This window comes from Esox lucius, chromosome 21, assembly GCF_011004845.1.
Source record: "Esox lucius isolate fEsoLuc1 chromosome 21, fEsoLuc1.pri, whole genome shotgun sequence".
Taxonomy (NCBI): domain Eukaryota; kingdom Metazoa; phylum Chordata; class Actinopteri; order Esociformes; family Esocidae; genus Esox; species Esox lucius.
The window spans coordinates 5,814,376-5,834,048 of record NC_047589.1 but is presented as its reverse complement, the minus strand read 5'-3'; the positions used below and the strand labels follow the sequence as shown (position 1 = coordinate 5,834,048).

General features: G+C 39.5%; 2 protein-coding genes, 1 pseudogene and 3 gene segments (V, D, J or C); 1 reads left to right on the top strand and 5 right to left on the bottom strand.

Moving 5' to 3' along the window:
• Window positions 1–14,825, bottom strand: part of LOC105009329 (Ig kappa chain V-III region MOPC 63) — a 784,483-nt gene extending 769,658 nt beyond the window's left edge. For both annotated transcript variants that reach the window (XM_034289344.1, XM_034289345.1), the window contains exon 1: window positions 14,742–14,825. In XM_034289344.1, the coding sequence (XP_034145235.1) occupies window positions 14,742–14,814 (73 nt within the window). In that variant the 5' untranslated portion in view covers window positions 14,815–14,825. The remainder of the gene's footprint in view (window positions 1–14,741) is intronic.
• The window catches only part of LOC105008451, a 966,635-nt gene that overhangs the window by 497,173 nt on the left and 449,789 nt on the right, over window positions 1–19,673 (bottom strand).
• Window positions 1–19,673, bottom strand: part of LOC106024145 — a 458,405-nt gene that overhangs the window by 314,371 nt on the left and 124,361 nt on the right.
• LOC117593618 overlaps window positions 1–19,673 on the top strand; it is a 530,161-nt gene that overhangs the window by 418,912 nt on the left and 91,576 nt on the right.
• Window positions 215–3,508, bottom strand: LOC117593614. The gene is made up of 3 exons (XM_034289337.1): window positions 3,261–3,508; window positions 1,948–2,230; window positions 215–1,593 (listed from the first exon to the last, which is right to left on the bottom strand). The coding sequence occupies exons 1-3, from the start codon at window positions 3,344–3,346 to the stop codon at window positions 949–951; spliced, it is 1,014 nt and encodes a 337-aa protein (XP_034145228.1). The 5' UTR covers window positions 3,347–3,508; the 3' UTR covers window positions 215–948.
• LOC105009921 lies at window positions 3,671–10,115 on the bottom strand (annotated as a pseudogene).

Here is a 19,673-nt window from a genome sequence, read left to right as displayed (position 1 = left end):
CTGGCCAGATCCAGCTAGGCGAAGAGACAATGTCTATGTTTTTTTTGTTTTAGTTTTTTTTTACAGTAAACTTACAGTACAATATGTAAAGTGACATTTTGTTACAGTATTATGAATCTCCATGTCAACATTTTGGGAAATAAATGAGTTTCTTCAGTCTGCAACATTAGTCTTGTGTAGTGTTTGGTGAATTTACATTATATTTGTACTTTGTTGATGGTAGCCTACTCTAATCATAGGGAAGTAGAAGTGCTCAAAGTGTTTTAGGTTTATCACAGCAGAGTGTAACTCGTGCAAACAGAGTATAGTAATGTGAAACGTGTGTGTTTCATATGGTAACAAAGTGTGGTTTTTAAACAGAAGTGTATAGTTTTTATAAGAGTGTTTACTTATGCAAAGAATCTGTAGTGTTTTGCTAACTAGGTGTGTGGTTGTGCTTATTGTGTGTAGTGTTTTGAAAACACGGGCCCTGTTTTGAAAATCGTGCTTAAGCAATCCAAAAAAACTGTAACATGGTCAAAAAACACTAAACTGGTGTTTTTTCCCCATAGATAACAGACCTGGCCTTTTTAGTATATTACAGTTTTTTTCAATTGCTTACACACAAAATTAAAAATTTGGCTCATTGTGTCAAAACTCAACACACAAGATTTCTTGACACAGCACTTGGAGATCAACATCTAACTGCCAATGCAAAATAACATTCTGCAATCAAAACGTAACACTCTAACTTGAAAAGGCCCTCTTCGTATCGATAGGAAACACACATGCACATGCAATATAAACAGTCAAAGCAAACACAACACACAGGTCAACTGTACTCAAGACACTGCCTACATTTGTAGTCTGTAAACCGTGTTTATTTCCACAACCAAAACTCAGTGTACAGGTGCAGAACTACTATAAGTATTGAACATCTGGTGTAGGTGTTTCTATTGCAGGTCCATGTCAAGGATCTCGTCGTCGATTGGGGTCGGGCCACAGCACCTCGTCCACATCACAGGCAATGTCTTCCCTTGCCAGGCAACGGGGAAAATATCTCCGTGTGTGGCGTATCCACCCATGGATCGACCCCACCTCGATGTCCCCACATGCCTCCTCCATCGCTCGCAGGAGCGGCACGCGTACATGTGGTAGGCGGTCATAGACCTTCCACCGCCATGCCGAAAAGAATTCCTTGATCGGATTTAGGAACGGGGAATAAGGGGGCAGGTGCAACACCATGAAATGGTCGTGGTTGGCAAACCAGTCCCGGACCAGAGCAGCCCGGTGGAAACTGACATTATCCCAGATGACAACAAACATGGGCTGCCCTGGTCTGTCCTGTGTGTCCACAGCATGTAGTGCATCGAGAAATGCCAGTAGGTGTGCAGTGTTGTAGGGTCCTAGGGTGGCATGGTGATGGAGGAGCCCTTGACCACTAATGGCGGCACACATGGTGATGTTGCCCCCGCGCTGCCCGGGGATGTTCACGATGGCCCTTTGGCCGATGATGTTCCGGCCCCGACGTCTGGTTTTTGCCAGATTGAACCCAGCTTCATCTATGTAGATGTACTCATGTTGCTGCGCTGCCGCATCGAAGGCCAGGACAGTCTAACAGAACATGCATATACCAAAATGTCACTATTGTGTTCCTGAATACAGCGATACTGCCTCTACAATGTCGCACAATGACTGTGGATTGGGTTGGACACATTCGGATATCACCAAAATGTTGGCAGTGTCCCTCCAACTGCAAAAAATCTTGTCTTAAAAATCTTGTTCTATTGGCAAAAAAGTCAAATTTATCTTGTTTTCAGGTAAAACAATCTAGATGGTTAGCTTATTTTACATTTTGCCAATGGAACAAGATTTTTAAGTATTTTTTTTTTGCAGTAAGGGGGCGACTGCAAGGTATATATCCATGTAAACACACAACTGCCATTGTAGTGGTACTGTGGCACTCACCTGCACATAGTCATAGCGAAGGTTCTTGACTGCAACACTGTTCCTCTCAAATGGAACCTTGTAAAGTTGTTTCATGCTGACGTGGTGTTCCCGCAGGACCCGGGCGAGTGTCGTCGTACTGACACTGTGCACATTGTGGAAAATTGCCTGGTCTTCGAGGATGCGCTCACGCAATTGGCGCAGGGTGATGGCGTTGTTTGCCACCACAAGGTTGACAACGGCCAGTTCCTGGGCATGGGTGAACACTCGTTGCCTTCCTCCCACGGCAGGTCGCCTGGCAGTTCTGCAAACAATTCATGATTAGTGTCGATGGTTAGGTTCTGTTCCCCATCCCGTACTGTCATACTGTACGTGGTGAAATACTGTATAACCAGATTCAGCCAGAACGCTGATGCACAGCAAATTTGAAAACGCAAATTTAACACTCTCAGAGTTACAGTCAAATTAACACTCCCCCAGGGTTTATATGTAAACCACTGTAAAAGTGTTAAATTACTGTAACACTGGAAAATCTACACTAACACTAGACAATTTGCTGTGTGGGTACTTAGAGGTCTGCACAGGCTTTAAACTGAAGCCCTAACCCGGCCCGTACCCGCGATCATTTAACCCGACCCGACCCGACAGTTACATTTACATGTTAACCCCGAACCCGACCCGAACCCGAGGTCAAAAAAAAAAAAAAAAAACGTTTGCAATATGTATTTAATGATTGCTTAAAACGATAAACAAATATCGTTACATAGGCGCAGCGGCCCCATCAGCACAGCAGTAAGAGAAAAAAAACTTAACTTACCAATTGCATAACTTTGCTGTGGTCGAACAGTTGTAACAGTCAAACTGCTGCTGTCTGTGTTGTTGTGACTGAAATAGCGCGCGAGAGCGGTAGCACATGCGCAAAACGGTTTTGTGATATTATAATGATAAAATAAATAAATATATATATTATTTTTTTCTTATTTTTTTTGAGAGAGAGAGAGAGAGAGAGAGAGAGAGAGAGAGAGAGAGAGAGGAGCGCCTGTGTGTCTGTGTAACATATGCACATTGATTGCACATCTGCGCACGTATGTACTTTCTTTCTCTCGCGTGCCGGTCACCACAACACACACAGCAAGCAGGCAAAGCACAGTAGCACACGGCACGCAAACTATATATAGACTTTTTAGTTTTACGAACCCGACCCAAACCCGAGGCTGTTCATTAAACATTAACCCGAAACCGACCCGAAACCCGCACATTTTTCGGGTCCCGTCGGGCTCGGGTCGGGTAGCAGACCTCACTGTGCAGTCCTTTGGCGTTAATTCAGGACATACCTGTTTTCTTGTCGGTATGTCCGAATGATGCTGGCTACCGTGAAGCGGCTGAGGTTGGGCCGGACCCTCTGCCCGGCCTCCCTCATAGTCAGGCCATGGTTGATGACATGGTCCACCACAGTGGCCCTGATGTCGTCAGTGATAGTTATGCGTCTGCCTGGTTCCCGTTCAGGTTGGTGCCATTCTCCTCTCCCTCTTCCCCCATCTCGTTCTCCTCTCCCTCTTCCCCCATCTCTTCCTCGTTCTCCTCTCCCTCTTCCTCGTTCTCCTCTCCCTCTTCCTCCATCTCGTTCTCCTCTCCCTCTTCCTCGTTCTCCTCTCCCTCTTCCCCCATCTCGTTCTCCTCTCCCTCTTCCTCGTTCTCCTCTCCCTCTTCCCCCATCTCGTTCTCCTCTCCCTCTTCCTCCATCTCTTCCTCGTTCTCCTCTCCCTCTTCCCCCATCTCTTCCTCGTCTTCTCCTTCCCCTTGGTCCTTCGGCCTCCATATTCGCAATTGTATCACGACAGGTGCACATACCTGAGTTCTATTTATAGTGCTACAGCTGTGACTGATTGGTGTTCAATTACCGGTTAGGTGTTTTACTGTGTGTGCGGGGGTGTTGCTATTGTCGCATGTGTTTTTATTATTGAATGGATGTGCTGTATGCAAAGTGTTTCCTCATTTTCCAACATGTGTAACATACAACACTCTGTGTGTAGTGTTTTGCACCGTGTGTTGCACAATTGTTTGCAGTGCAATGCCTACAATGTGTTTATTCATTTGGTGCCTGTGTGTAAGACATGCATGCAAACGGTACGGTTTTGACGCTTTGATCTGGGCATTCACTTTTTGTGTTTTAGCAATTGGGAAAAACTGTAACCGTTGTACTGGAAATATCCCTAGTTTTCATGTCACAACCTTTGTTCTTATAGTTTATTTTCAGTTGTTTCAACTTCAGTTTTTTCGCTGGACTGCACCTAAATGAAATGCATTTTAGGTTCAATCACATTCAACCAGTTTTCATCTGTAATAACATAATTGTGATTACGTATTGCAGTATTGTAATCTGTTGAAATTACTTGTTTTTATCTTTGCTGCTTGAAAAAGGCATAATTAGTATCAATGGGACTTCCTGGTTAAATATAAATAACCACAGTTTGGACAGATACCTTCATCTGCAGTCATCATGGGGGCTACATTAGTGGCTGTTTCTGAGGACTCTCCTTCCATCTGCTGTGCACATGAAGAACATAAAAGAAAACACAATAAAATCTTTCTTGATACAAATTTTGAATCTTAATTAAAATCTTTAATGCAATTTGGCAGCATAATATGGATATAGTAAACATCTGAATCTCAACAGCCAATTCAAAGTGTGAAATGATCAGGATATCAAGCTTATGGAAGCTGTTTGTCACTTGGATAAATATTGTATCTTTATATTGTAATTTTCAAACAAGTGAGCTTTTCTCTGTCAAATGTCAATGGCAGACCTCAGAAGTTTCATTTAAGCTCGAATTTAAGCAATACTAAAAACTGATTTGTAGCAATTGGCTTTCAAAATGTATTAAGATTGCAAGAAATAACATTTCCACACATGGCCTCAAAGATCTGTTCCACTGACTTCTTCTGGATACAAACTGCCGTGTCTGTTGATTTAAAGACATTCAACGATGACACAAAGGTGAATCATATAATTTGCATCAGACATTAATGTGGACAGGGGTCAAATATGCTGTGAAATGAGGTTGAATTACAAAAGTTAAATATCTAGTGAAATGTGCTTCTTAAGTCTAATGTTAAATATTCATTTAAATTGAATTCAATTTTTTAATTTATATTTTCTATTGATCTCCAGCAGTTGGGGGGGTTCGGGGCCTTGCTAAAGATCACCTTGGCAGTGCCCAGGAGGTGAACTGCCACCTCTCCAGCTACTCAGTCCATAAAACAACTCAGCATACCTTCTGCGTCCATGTGCTCGGACATTCCCTCTGCCTTGTCAGTGGGGTTGCGTTCTGCTGTATCTAATTGATATGTTTACGAAAAAAGGAAAACGTGTAATATGAGCATAAAACATTATTGGTCTTCCTGCATTACTGGAGAACAAATAATCACATAGCAATATCAATTAAGATATATAATTCACAGGAGACATATAATTGAATTACTGAATAGTTTTATGAACATGAAAAAGATGTAAACCGTTGCCAAGGGCCATCCCATTCAACTATACAATTATAGGATATTCTGGAGAGGTGCCTTTTTAGAAAACGTGTTAAACTATAATGATAAACTCCAACTGAGGAATATTGTCACAACCCTTACAAACTGACAAAGGCATGTACAATATATAACAAAATGCAATAAAGCTGTTCTAAATGTCTGCAGTGGCCCAGCACTATACAAAGACTCACATGAAGGCCTGTATTATTCTTTAGTTAACTTATTTTCCCCACTTTGCATAGAGCCAAATGGTCTGCAGGAACTCAAGTGAAGAAAGACAACAGCCACTGTTAATATCACTTACTTATTTCAAATGAAATTTGCTCAGCAGCTGCCAAAATGGCCTCTAATTGGTGTCTTCCGTAAAAGGAGGGCTTCTTGATGTCAAGTCCAATGGGCAGCCCAGCAACTTTGATCGTTGTCTTGTTATTCACAAGGGACTGGTAGGGGAGCCTTCCAGTACCTCCGGCCTCCTCTGAAAGACATGGGCACACACATGCATGCACATGTTACTCAATTACACAGTTGGATAATTCTGACTTCCCTCCTGTTGAAAGCTAGTTTTGTTAAAGTGTCATAATCTTATGGTTGATGGGTACATTAGAAACATAATTTATTAACTGGATAATAATGCCATAGATTCTTAAAGGTATATTAGGTTATCAAGATATAACTTTAAGGCATTTCTTAACATGAGTCTAAAAAAGTGTTTGAACGTATGCATACTATATCTTTGGTTGAAAAGATCTTGCACTTTTTTCAAAAGCACAATGATGGGATCTTTAGTAGTGGGTGTTGTGGCTGAGGAGCTGGCTGCAGATGCGAAAACAGACAACAATTAATTCAATAAAACTGTTTTATGTATATTTGCACTATTATGGGGCTGGGTCCATTTCTGTGGACTTTCATACAACCAATATTACCTTTGAAATGCAGTGCAAAATTGTTCACTGTGTCCGTTGAACACAGTGGCTTCCTTGCTACTCATTTCAAAGACCTCTAAACGGGCCTTTTGATTGTCAAAGGATAAAATGGCCGTCTCCACACCCAAAGCCTCAAGCTTGGACACCTTCACAATATTTAGAGAAACAAGCAAAACACAAAACTTTTAAATAATTGATTATAAACAAAATGGACAAACACTAATTTTAAAAATCCAACATACACTGAAGAAACAACTCTTAACAGGGCTAGGCAATCTCTATGAAAACAGTGTTGTCACAGGTGAGAAATAAGTGCTTATGGAGATTACATAAACTATACATTAGCTCCATTTACACAGAGTCTAATGGACTCATAGCCATATGTGACTACTAATGTTTCAATTGACAACCTTCATCTGAATAGACAAGCTCAACCAGTAGGGATTTAGTTTGAGAGGGGTGGTATAAGCCTTCGACAATCATTTGAATGTGAGAATATTTGATGCTGATAGCCTTGTAAACACTTGACCCATATACTTTGTTTTACAGATTAATTGTGGTTTTACAGTGTTTATTCTTTTATGTAGGGTATATGTTGTTGCGATTATGCACCGCTTATGTTTGCCATCTCATGTTTAATAATTGCTTATAACATACATTTGGATGGACATGGTTTGAGTATGTGAATCATCGGAGGACTTGATTTAGTACACCCTACATGTTTAAAAATCAGATGGAATGTTTATTTGGAATTAATTAATTTGAAATTCTAAAATAATCTACAGATAAACACTCCAATTGTCTGTCACATTACTGCTCACATCACAACTGCCATCAATCATCCTTACATCTAATACTATAATGATACCACTAATGCCTAGCAAAGGACCCTTCTTTCCAAACCTCTAACTTCAGGTTCTTCAGATGCCCTTTTATTTTAAGCTCCCTCATCTCAGGGCTAAGGTCCTGTGTCTGCCCATGTGCCTTCAGTGCTGCTGCCTCCTGAACATATTGTTGCTTGACTTCTTCTCTTAATGTGGACCACCTACCCTTAATATCATTCATTGTGCCTGAGAAAAAAAATAGATGCACAGAACAAACTTAACTCCTTAGTCCTTGTCTTTATATAGTAAATTCATACAGAGAAAATCTGACAATCTGTCCAACAAACTGGTTCACTTGGCTTGTAAAACCCTGTAACAACACTGTAAAAACAAGATAACGTTTGCAGTATGATGATTCTTTTCAATAGACACAGCAGTCTGTGAAATACTTGGCAAATACTTTCTTGAAAATTTGCTTCATGACCCTTGTGAACCCCTGATTGTGGGCCGCTATGTACAACAACAATCCATTTAGTATAACAATTAAAAGCATCCATTAAATATTGTTTCTCACCTTTGTTTTTGAGAATGTAAGGTGAAAGCTCTCATCTGTAAAGTTTTTGTTTTGGCGGCCGGGGCTTTGAAGAAGCTTTAAAGGATCTTTTGTAGTTACCAATCCAGTTCTGAAAGAGAGACAACACACAAAAAAAAAATTTATTACACCAATAAAACTTAATTCAATTCAATTCTATTTATAGTATCAAATGATAACAACCTTTATCTCAAGACACTTTACAGATAGAGTAGGTCTAGACCACACAATAATTTACAAAGACCTAACAATTACAATCATTCCCCCCAAGAGTTACTGTGTGTGTGTGTGTGTGTGTGTTTATAGCATAGCAGGGCATTGAAAGGTGTAGCAGGGTGTAGGACATAGCAGGGCACTGCAAGGTGTAGCAGGGCGTAGCAGGGTGTAGGACGTAGCAGGGCACTGCAAGGTGTAGCAGAACGTAGCAGGGCACTGCAGGGCATAGCAGGGTGTAGCAGGGCACAGCAGGGCGTAGCATGACGTAGCAGGGCACAGCAGGGCATAGCAGGGCGCAGCAGGGCGTCGAGCAGGACCAAGGCAGCAGCTGCAACCATGATTTCGGTGCCACCCTAATCCAAGGAAAACTGCGGGGTGAGAAAACATAATGACTCCTGGGAAGAAGCTCCCCAGAGCTGATAAGTAACAAGCATTTCTGGGACATGAATGCACACAGATGGAAGAGATTGGAGCTCATTGTGTCAGAGGAAGGAAGTCCCCCGGCAGTCTAAAACTATAACAGCATAACTAAGAGCTGGTCCAAGGCAAACCTGAACCAGCTCTATAAGGGTTGGTAGATGAATCTGAGGACTATGAAGATAAGCAGAGAAGAGAAGGGGTGTTAACAAAAACATAGCAGCAGTACAGCAGAATGATGTATTTATTTGATATGTTGATTGTAAGTGTGGCATTAAAGTAAACCTTACTTCTATGACACTGGTTTCCAAACCAGTCGCTGATGCAGCTCTTGATATGAGGGGGAACCAACCCGTGTCATTCCCTCCTCAAAAAAGGATTTCAAAGTTTCCCTTTGTGATTCATGAATTTGTGTTCTCTCTTGTTTAATAATAAAGAAAAAGCTGGTCAGCAATAAATCAGTAATAAACAAGCGTCATTGGTAAGTATGGATTTTTAATATCATACTATCTTTCTCATACACACTCGCCTAATACTCCTATATTAGCAACTGTAAGGCTTACCTCTCTGGGCCATCTTCAACCTAAAACATAAACAGAGAGAAACTTGCACATGACAGATTTGTATACAGGCACACTTTCTATGCAGCTTGGTCCAAAACCTAATTTTGGATTGTTCAATATAGACATAGTGTATGGTAAGAAATAAAACAAACTTACCACAAAAGTCCATGGACTTAAAGCAGCCCTGGAATAACAATAAAAGGAAATTGATGCTAAAGGGACACGGAAAAAGTTAGATAAAGAGATATTAACGTTACACAGACAGAAAAACATGAATAAATATATACACATACATATATACATACATACATATAGACAGACAGATATATAGATATTCACACAGACCTCTGCTTTTGGGTATTATTTTTGAAGTTCAAGGTTGAGGACAGCAATTATGTTTATGTTAGCCTCCCTCACTGATCACTTACAAAAAGTGACAGAGACACCACAGTCTATCTATTTCTAATAGATTGATAGTCATCTGATAACAAACATGGCAGGCTTAAATTCATGGGTATGCATATAAAATGATGCTCAGAACACCTGGAGTCCATTTGATGTATCTTCAATGCTACAGGTGCAGCCCATGGTGCAGCCATAAAAACACGTTTTGGGTTTGAATATTTCACACAGTATGAGTATGATATAGCTTCAGTGAAGCGTTAATGAGCAGCTACACAATATATGCAATAGGCCTTACTGTCTACACTGTGTACAGTGTGGACAACTACTTACTTTCAAGCTAATGGAGACATTTACTAAAAGAAAAACATGCTACTTAGTAACGTTTATGCTAACGTAAAGCAAGTAGGCTAATAATAACGTTCGACTTACGTGCAGTTTAGTGTCCCAAATTGTTTTCCAAAAACTGAGTGTCCCAAATGATGAGGGTGTTATTTGAGACAGGTTATGGTTAGGGTAGCACAGGTGGTTTAGCAGGTTCATAATTAATTAAGGACATTGTTTGGGGTATTTGGGATAACCGCACGAATACCATAACGTTGTCAACACTAATGTCACGCCACCACAAAACATTTAAAAAAATAATTCTGTATTGTTTTCGCTTATTGAAGCTTATTGACGACGCTTATTGACTAAATTATCTCAGTTTAAAGGCTCTGATTTTAATGGTCTTACCTGTACATATCCCTGTTATCCAGCAGACTTTCGGTTAGCAGCGACCTGGATTCGTCTGGGATTGGATCTGGAGTCTTCTCGTGTATTTATCCGTGATTAACCATGCGAATGGATGATAAAAGCCTTCTGAGCCTACCAGTAGGCTTAGCAGGCCCCTTCGGACCCATATCTATGAGGCTGATAACCACTGATAACGCCCATTCAATCCAATGATAACATTCGATGCGGGTGCCTTGTTAGAAATCAGCCCTTTCATATAGTGGTTGAAATAATGATTGTGTACCCGGTCTTCAAGGGAGAGAGTAATTAAATTATTTATTGCAGCAATTGATGGTCTGTTGTTCATGATGTTACAGACTCAGTCTCCAGACACAATGTCTAATGAACTCAATCTCATCTCAAAGAACTTCCGTTCTTACCTCAGCTTTATAGACATAGAGGACAGAATTACTGTAATCCCATTGGCTAATTATTGTTGCACTTTGAATGAATGTGACTTCCTATGTACAGATAAACAGATGTTATTTTGTTATCTAAACATAAATAAGCATACATTCATACACTTCAACATCCTTCATATTAGTGTATGTACTGCACATGTCTTATGTTTCAGACCAGGATCAGGTTGTATTCATGGTCTGTAATCTGTTCATGAAGACAGTTAATCTAATGCTAGATGATCACATCAATACTTGAATATGGGGATTTCATTTGAGGGCCTGATGCTTCTGTAACCTCAACTTCACTCATATAGACTGATGTGTGTTTCAATACTTTCATTAACTTTGTAGATACACTTTTATAACATGACAAATGTATCACGTCACAACCATGATGATGATGACAACAACATAGAAACCTGCATCCCACTGATGGTTTGTATATGAAGCTAAACAGAGTCGGTCCTGGTTGGTCCCTGGATGAAAGATGAGATGCTGCTGAAAGTAGAGTTAAAGTACCAGTAAGGGGCACTCTTCTATCTGGTCTGAAGATCAAATCCCAAAACACAAAAGCATTAAAGAAGACATTGGCCTGTTAGGGAGTTCACTGTCATATGGGAGAGTAAAATGGTGTCCTGACTCTCTGGTCACTAAAGATCTTGCAGCCCTCTCATATACATACATTCTCCTTTCACATGCATATATTTTCACTCTCACACATACAAACATTCTCCTTTCACACGCATATATTTCCACTCTCACACATACATACATACATACATACATACATACATTTTACTTTCACATACATACATTTTCACCCTCACATATGTACATTCTCCTTTCACATACATATATTTTCACTCTAACATACATACAGTTTTTTCTCTCATAAGAATCTATTTTTAACTCACACATTCATACATTTTACTCTTATATTTCTGTATTTTAACTCACACACAAATATATGTTTCTCTCATATTTCTATATTTAACATACATATTCATACATTTTTGATCTCATGCACAAGCAGTCACAATTTTAAATAATATATGTATATAAGCAGAAAATGTATGCATGTGTAAAGAAAATATATGTATGTGAGAGAAGAATGTGTGTGTGTGTGTGAGAGAAAGTTTAGTGGAAACGGAAGGAGTATAGTAGAAACTGATGGCAGAACATTTCTCGCACAGTGATTGGCTGTCAACCTCACCCTGTGATTGGCTGAGAAACTCGAGCTGGGTCATGTTCAGGTCGCGATCAACATGGACGGAGATGAGATGAAAGCTTTGCAGCAAGCCATTGGAGTTTTAAGAACTATTTTAACATCCTCTGATACTATTTCTTCCATTGAGCTGAAAATGACATGCTCATCTGCACCTAACGTTGTTCACAGCACAGCGGAAAGTGAAATTAGACAACTTTTCAGACCAGGGAGCAACTCACAAGTCAGTGCTACAGGCCGAGCAGCTCACGCTACACAAGACCAAACCGGAGGATCACGGCAGTCTTTACGATATCAAACGCAGCAACACTTTGGCAATTGGGTCTCTCGTCCGAGGAAAAGGTAAGAATAAATTAGCTCTATTTTTGTGATGCTGATTTGTATAACTGATTTGACTGTATATTGTTAAGTGACCGTGCTTTTTTCCCCACCTGTCTAGCCTTAACCTCCCGCATTTGTGTCCGATCTCATCTTGATTTTTCCAGGTACTGGATGATGATCCTTTCAAGGATGATAGCAGCGATGACAACAATTTGAGTTCAACTCACCAACGGTGTTCCTCATCTCTAACGCAAGCTAGACACTCTTGTGCATCTTCAGACAGTTAGACAAGTCCGACAAATGCCTCGCCATCAAACAATACTTCTGCAGTTCAGTCTTTTGCCTCATCACTTGGACGTGAAAATCTTGACAAGCCTCGATATGCCACCAAGTTCCTCATTAAACAGGAAGTCACTCTCAAACTGAGAAATACATCAATCAATCATCAATCAAATTTTATTTGTAAAGCGCCTTACAACAGCCAAAAGGTGCACAAGGCGCTTTCCATTAAAAGCTTCAGTAGACAACAGAATATAAAAAATATTAAAACATATAAAAATATAAGATAAATGAATAAAAATGTATACGCATATACACACACATACACATACATACACATAAAATATATAAAATGAGCAGACGAGTCAGAGATTACGTGTTAAAAGCCTGTCTGAACAGATGTGTTTTCAACTGCGCTTTAAAAACACTGAACACGGTAATGTTACGCAGGGATGGTGGTAAAGCGTTCCACAGAGTTGGGCCCTGAACTGCAAATGATCGGCCTCCAAACTTTTTGTATTTGAATTTGGGAATGACCAGAGAGGTGTGTTCAGAGGAGCGGAGAGCTCTAGCAGGTTGGTAGACCGTTACTAATTCGGCGAGGTAGGCCGGGGCCAGTCCATTGATGGCCTTGAATGCAAACAGCAGGACCTTGTACTCCACCCTAAACCGCACCGGAAGCCAATGGAGTGAGCATTTTTTAGGGTTGATTGAAGGCAGACCAAGCTGGCCCAATAATGGACATCTTATGTGCTCAGAGGACAATATAAAAACCTTAGATTTGAACTGGATGTACATTTTGGAAGTGTAAAGTTAACTTACTTCAAATGTTAATGCAATCCCACATTGCATTTTTCATTTTCCACTTTTGCCTGCATTATTTTGGTCAATAGGAAAATTACAATGCAATCATGTGATTTGCATTTGAATTTTCATGTACTAGTATGTACATTCACTGTCAATATTAAAATATTGATGAAAAGCCATTTGGCTTTTCATTTTCAAAGGCATGCCCCGCTTTGTGGTTAACTTAACGCCAGGTGATGTTATCAAAGCCCACACGCGTGAATGGACCATGAATATATTTGTAATAATAAATACTCATTTAAATTAAGATTCTAAATGTTTTTCCCACAAATTAGCTTGTTCATTTGAATCACAGACAACAGTGAATCAAATGTTGAGGTACTGACTGACCGTATATAGCAGATTGTTTTGTTTTTGTAATCAATCATAAAACATATTGTGCAATTGTTTGTTCTGCATAAGTCATAATGATGAATTAATCCAGTATCCCATTGTGTTTTTTATTTTCCCCCTTTTTCTCCCAATCCCACTATAAGACCTTGTGTCAATAATGATTATGACGGAGAATATGTGATGTGTATGTTACTTTCTAACATTCCTCAAAGTTGACCTTTACTGACCAGTGTTCCATGTAATTTTCTCTGCCCCCCAGACACGAGCACAGATAGACCCCAAGGGGTGCTTGAGCCCCTGGCCCTTCTTGTACATCAGTGCCCCCATTCTACCTGCAGGTGTCATTCACTCAGACAGACATGTGTCGTCCATCTATGTGATGCACATTGAAACTGATGTGTGTGTAGAAGCTGACGGGTGAATGGCTGCTGGCATATCTGGGGAGCCCTTATTGGTCATTTAAGCCCCATTATATAGGTCTGTGCCCTGACTACGAAGATGATGGAGAACATGTGATCTAATTATATTTTCTAATCTTATTTAAAGTTGACTTCCTCTACTGTCCAGTGTTCCATGTCACTGTCTCTTCCCCTCAACACCTGCAGTAGGTCCCAGCTGTAACAGTTCAGTCACTGTGCAGTCTGACTGAGGGAGGTTTTTGTACGGCTCTGTATCACTGTGTGAACACCCAGACACTGTTGGGATAGTGTTCACTCTGACAGTAGTAATCTCCTGCATCTTCAGTCTGGACTCCACTGATGGTCAGAGAGAAGTCACTCCCAGATCCACTGCCACTGAATCTAGTTGGAGTACCAGGCTGAAGTGTGCTTGCACGGTAAATTAGGAGTTTAGGAGCTCCTCCAGGTTTCTGTTGGTACCAGGCTAGAAAATCATTGTTATACACATTACTGCTGACTTTACAGTTCATAGTAACTGAATTTCCTGTTAAAACAGATTGAACTGCAGGTGACTGAGTCAGTATGTACTGTCCTCTGGATTCTGTAAAATAAAATAAGGAGACCCATATTAATGGAATAAAACACAGTAAAAAATTGTACATAATATAAATAATAGCATTGCCATATATCATTCCTTTCTGTAGAAAAAATTTTTTTTCACCGTTACATTTAACAAATCTTACCTTTGAAAAAGAGGACAAGTGTCCAGATAAAGATGGTTATAAAAGTCATGGTTGTTGTGGGTTCAGTTGTCATGAAGGACAGCTCTCAGTCATGAAGTGTTAAAATCACAGGGTTATAAACACTCCCAGATCACTGAATCATGTGCTGTCTATACAGAGCATCATCATTATGCAAATAAGATTCTGGTCTTTTCTCCATTCACCATTATTCAGTAAATATACACCAAGCAGATCCATCAGTTTAGTTTTACATGAAAATTATTTCATAGTACATGGATATCTGTAAAGTAATCTATTTTCAACATTTGATGATAACATAAAAACAAGGCAATACAGGTCACATTCTAATACAGTAGTTGACATAAACAAAGCATTCATCTAAGCATGACACAAGATGCATGGCCTGATGACCTTAAACCAAATAGAAGGTAGAGAGAAAGAAAGACCCAGAATGACAGAAGGGGTACTTTAACCAACACCATTCACTGGAAGAGAGAGTGAGGTAGACTTGCTTTTATAAACCTCTGAGAGGAATTTGTAGTCAAACCTGATTTGGTCACATATTCCATATACAGGATGTGATCCCAGATTCTACTTCATAGAGGTGACAGAACAGGAGATGGTAAGAGATCCTGAGCCAAACACAAAAGGACACTTACATATAGTGTCTATCAGAGTCAGGGGATATTCTTCACTTTCTACATAGGTGCCCTTTGTTTATTAACATTAAGCCCTGGTAAATACTATCCACTTCTATGTTTATTAACATTAAGCCCTGGTAAATAATATCCACTGCTATGTTTATTTACATTAAGCCCTGGTAAATACTATCAACTGCTATGTTTATTAACATTAAGCCCAGGTAAATACTATACACTGCTATGTATATTAAAATTAAGCCCAGGTAAATACTATACACTGCAATAGTGAGTAATATCTTTCCAATTCCAGTCCTAACCATCTAGTCTTGTAACGTTAATTTATCTGATCTAATTTCTCCGTTAAAATTGTCAATTATAGCAATGAACTTATATGTACTCAATTTCTGTTTTAGCACTTTGTGTCTTGTCGTAAGATATCATTGGAATGTTAATGTGTTATAGAGGTTTATCTAGGGTCGGAAATACAGGACAAAAAGGTCATGCCATAATTACCCTACCCTATGGTGCCAGGAAGAACAGACGGGAATGTGAGCCTTGTGGATTGGGGAACTATTTTTCAGGACCATTCATTTGGTCTTTACCTAGGTAGCTATCCAACCCCCACAACTTTAGATATAAACCAAAGTAAGTTGTTGTAAATGTTCTTTCATGCTTTTTGCTCAGCTTCTCTGTATGCATCTCAGCTCTGGCAAAATGTAAAATTCCTGGAGAACTGTTATCTTTCATATTTCTAATGCAATTGTATACTCAACCTATATATTTTATCTGTTACAATCATTTTTGGACTCTTCAGAAGTATCTATAAAACAGCCCAATATCCAGTTCCACCAATACAAAGTGGTCAAACCCAGTCACTTTCAGGGATGGGATACTCCTGTCCTCAGGTTGGAGTGGTGTCACCAGAGATGGGGACAAGTCACACATGGTCAAGTCCAAGCAAGTCTCAAGTCTTAACCACAAGTCTCGAGTCAAGTCTCAAGTCACAGTTCAGATAAATCAAGCAAGTCAAGTCAAAGGTTCACCCTAAGCAAGTCAAGTCGAGTCCTTATAAGTTTCAAGTCAAGTCACATTACTAAAGAGATGAACACACACACTGTCCTCTGTTTCTGATGTGCGCTCGGTGCGAAGCTCGATTTCAAAATCAAATATTTTTGTCCTCCGCGGTATCTTGAATCAGCCTGAAGGGGTTGTATTCGCTATAACAACCGCCTCGCTATACCTTATCCCGCTTATTACATGGCTACTGTAGATGTATTGATTGTATAAGCTAGTGAATTGTTGTAAGCTGTTGTAACCAATGTAGATGTATTGATTGTATAAGTTAGTGAATTGTTATAAACTGTTGTAGGAAATGAAACGAAATATTAAGTGTTTGTAACTGAGCTGAAACTGAAGGAGCAAGTAGGAGAATAGGAAACCCTGTTCAAGCGGTTGCCGGGGAGAGAAAGATTTAGTATGTCTGTTTTGTGACAAACAGGTTACAGGTTAGAGGCGCACACACATAGTCGGACAGACAAGACAGAAACCACAAGGGGGGCAAGGGGATACTTGTAGTTATCCTATAAGGAATAGAACTGGGATTGGGCCAATGGCACACTTGCTTTGTAAGTTAACGCCCCTATCTTTTGGGCGTAGTAGAAGTATAAAAATTATGTTTTGACTGTTGATCCTTAGACATTGTGCGGCGACACGTGTCTCCAGAAGCTTCTGTAATAAATGGACATATGATACGGTAATTGACCTGACTCCTGGTGTTTTATTCTCCTTTCCAACAAACCAACTCGGGGAAGTGTTAGACTTCAACACTACCTACCAAATAAATCAATAATTTGACACAAAATATTGATTTCAAAAGGAATTTATTGATTTAAAAACGATTGTATTGCTTCCTCTAAAGAAAATAGTCCATTCCGTCTCTGGTTAGAATCCTGCTGCGTCCATAGCAACGCGCTGTTTTTCATGGCAACGGTCTGTTATCAAGAAATAACACGCATTCTGCACTGGAATTCAGCCAATCCATGTAATAAGGGCTAATAACAACTTTATAAACTAATTATTGTGACTGAAAAACTGCCTAATATGTAATTACGCTGTAATTATTCTTGTCTGTATGAGTAAAAAAAAAAAACTATTCGAAATGTTTAGGTGCTAGTAATCACATCGGCGCCTCCATGTTAGCCTTTCATGCAGTAAAGTTAACTGTTATGGTGTAAGCACAATGCTTTTAAGTTTCCACACGCAGTCCACAAACACTTGAAAATGCGCACATTTAATACAGACATTATGGCCTACGTGTAATAATATACATGCCCGCTCATTTTAAGATGCCCATCAACATTAAAATTCAGGCTATGCCACTGTTATAGTCAAATTCCCTTACATCTATTTACCAGATGTATTCAGTAATGATAATGGTCACATTTCTAACAAGAAAAAAAAAAAAACATAATATGCAACCAAGGCCAAATTATGACAAACAGAAAAGATTAATTCATTACATTAGTAACTTAATCGTTATAGATCTTAGTGAAACTGAATATAAAGAGATTACTTTCTTACCTTTCCTTGTGGTTCTTAAAATGACGAATACAATTTGAGGTTGTTGCATATTTTGCATCTGGCAAATCTGTTTTTATTCACACGGTCCAGTTCAAAGTCCTTGTATCCAAACGATACTATTTGTGGAGCTCGACTAACGTTACTGTCTGCCATGTTTGGCGCGGTTTGAATTGTGCAGCGTTAAACGCTGATTAGTGCTGCTGATGTCACAACATATAAAATCATTTTATTGCTGTTTGTTTATTATAAGTTCAAGTCATTGTCGAGTCTTCCACTTCAAGTCAAGTCTCAAGTAACTTGTTCTCAAGTCAAAGTCAAGTCAAGTCAATTTCATACTTTAATCAAGCAAAGTCCTGAAAATTATGACTCGAGTCAGACTCGAGTCAAGTCATGTGACTCGAGTCCCCCACCTCTGGGTGTCACTTATTCCCAATCCTAAGCAAAAGGATGAAAACCAGAAATGTTTGAGATGAATAGCCCTGTTCTTTTACTACAGCCACAGCAAATTTGAGAGGGCGTTCCACATCAGGCACTCAGGGATTAATTATTTTTTTCAAAGACAGGCAGACAGATTTTTCCACCATTGTCACACCCTGATTTGTTTCACCTGTCTCATTATTGTCTCCACCCCCCACCAGGTGTCTTCTATGTTCCTGTTACCCCTTGTCTGTTTATGTCTGTGTTTTCTGTTCGCCTGCTGCCAGATCGTTTTGTCTTTTCATGTGTTTCCAGCGTTTGTTTTCCTGTGTTACCTGTTACCCGTTTTCTGCTCTGCCTTCCCAGGACTGATCCCCTTCCGCATTTACACTTTGCATACTAGTTTGTCATTAAGTCACATTAACCCTCCTGGCCCCCTTAAGTACTAAGGGATTTTCAGACAGATTTTACTACTTGGACATTTTGGGTCCTACATTAATTCTGTAACAGGTATTATGAAGTATAATATATCTGTGTAATCATTACCCACTCAGCTACAATAAAAACACATAAAAACCAATTTCTGGGAAACCATTTAGAAAATGTATGTGTTGGACAGACAAAAACAGTGTTCTACAGAGAACATTTCTGCGATATGGTATGATAATCTTTTTTTGAATCAATAATGAAGTTTAGTTTCAATGGCATTTCCTGTTACCACTATGCCATTACTGTCATATTCCATTGTTTTAGGCTATAACTAATGAAGAATATTAATAATACAAGAAATATGTGTTCCCCTCAAACATTTGGATTTACCGCCTGTATTTCATTATTTTGACAGAGACACTTCATTCTGTTTTGATGTAATGACACCAAACGGCCACCAGCTGGCAGCATAGGACCGGTAGCGCAGTTTGTATTTACTTGTCGTTTTAAAATCCGTAAGATACCCACATTTTTTCCAAATGCCAAAGAACATCCCCAATGTATGTTGACAGAACATATTTTTATATCATATTTACAAAAGAAACGATGTAATATGGTTCTATAAATCATAAATAGCGACATACTTGTAATCCGGATGGGTCTTGACACAGTCGCCTGTCTGAGCTGAATGGTCACTGTCATTTCCTGGACAAATTCCCCTTCCTCAGCTCGTTGGTGATGGTCAAATATAAGTTCTGAAATGTTTTGGGTTGAAAACAAAGAGCTATTTTGCATAAATGGAACAAAAACTACATTGGTAATCGCTATTATTGACATAACCCTAACCCATTATTCCTACATCATA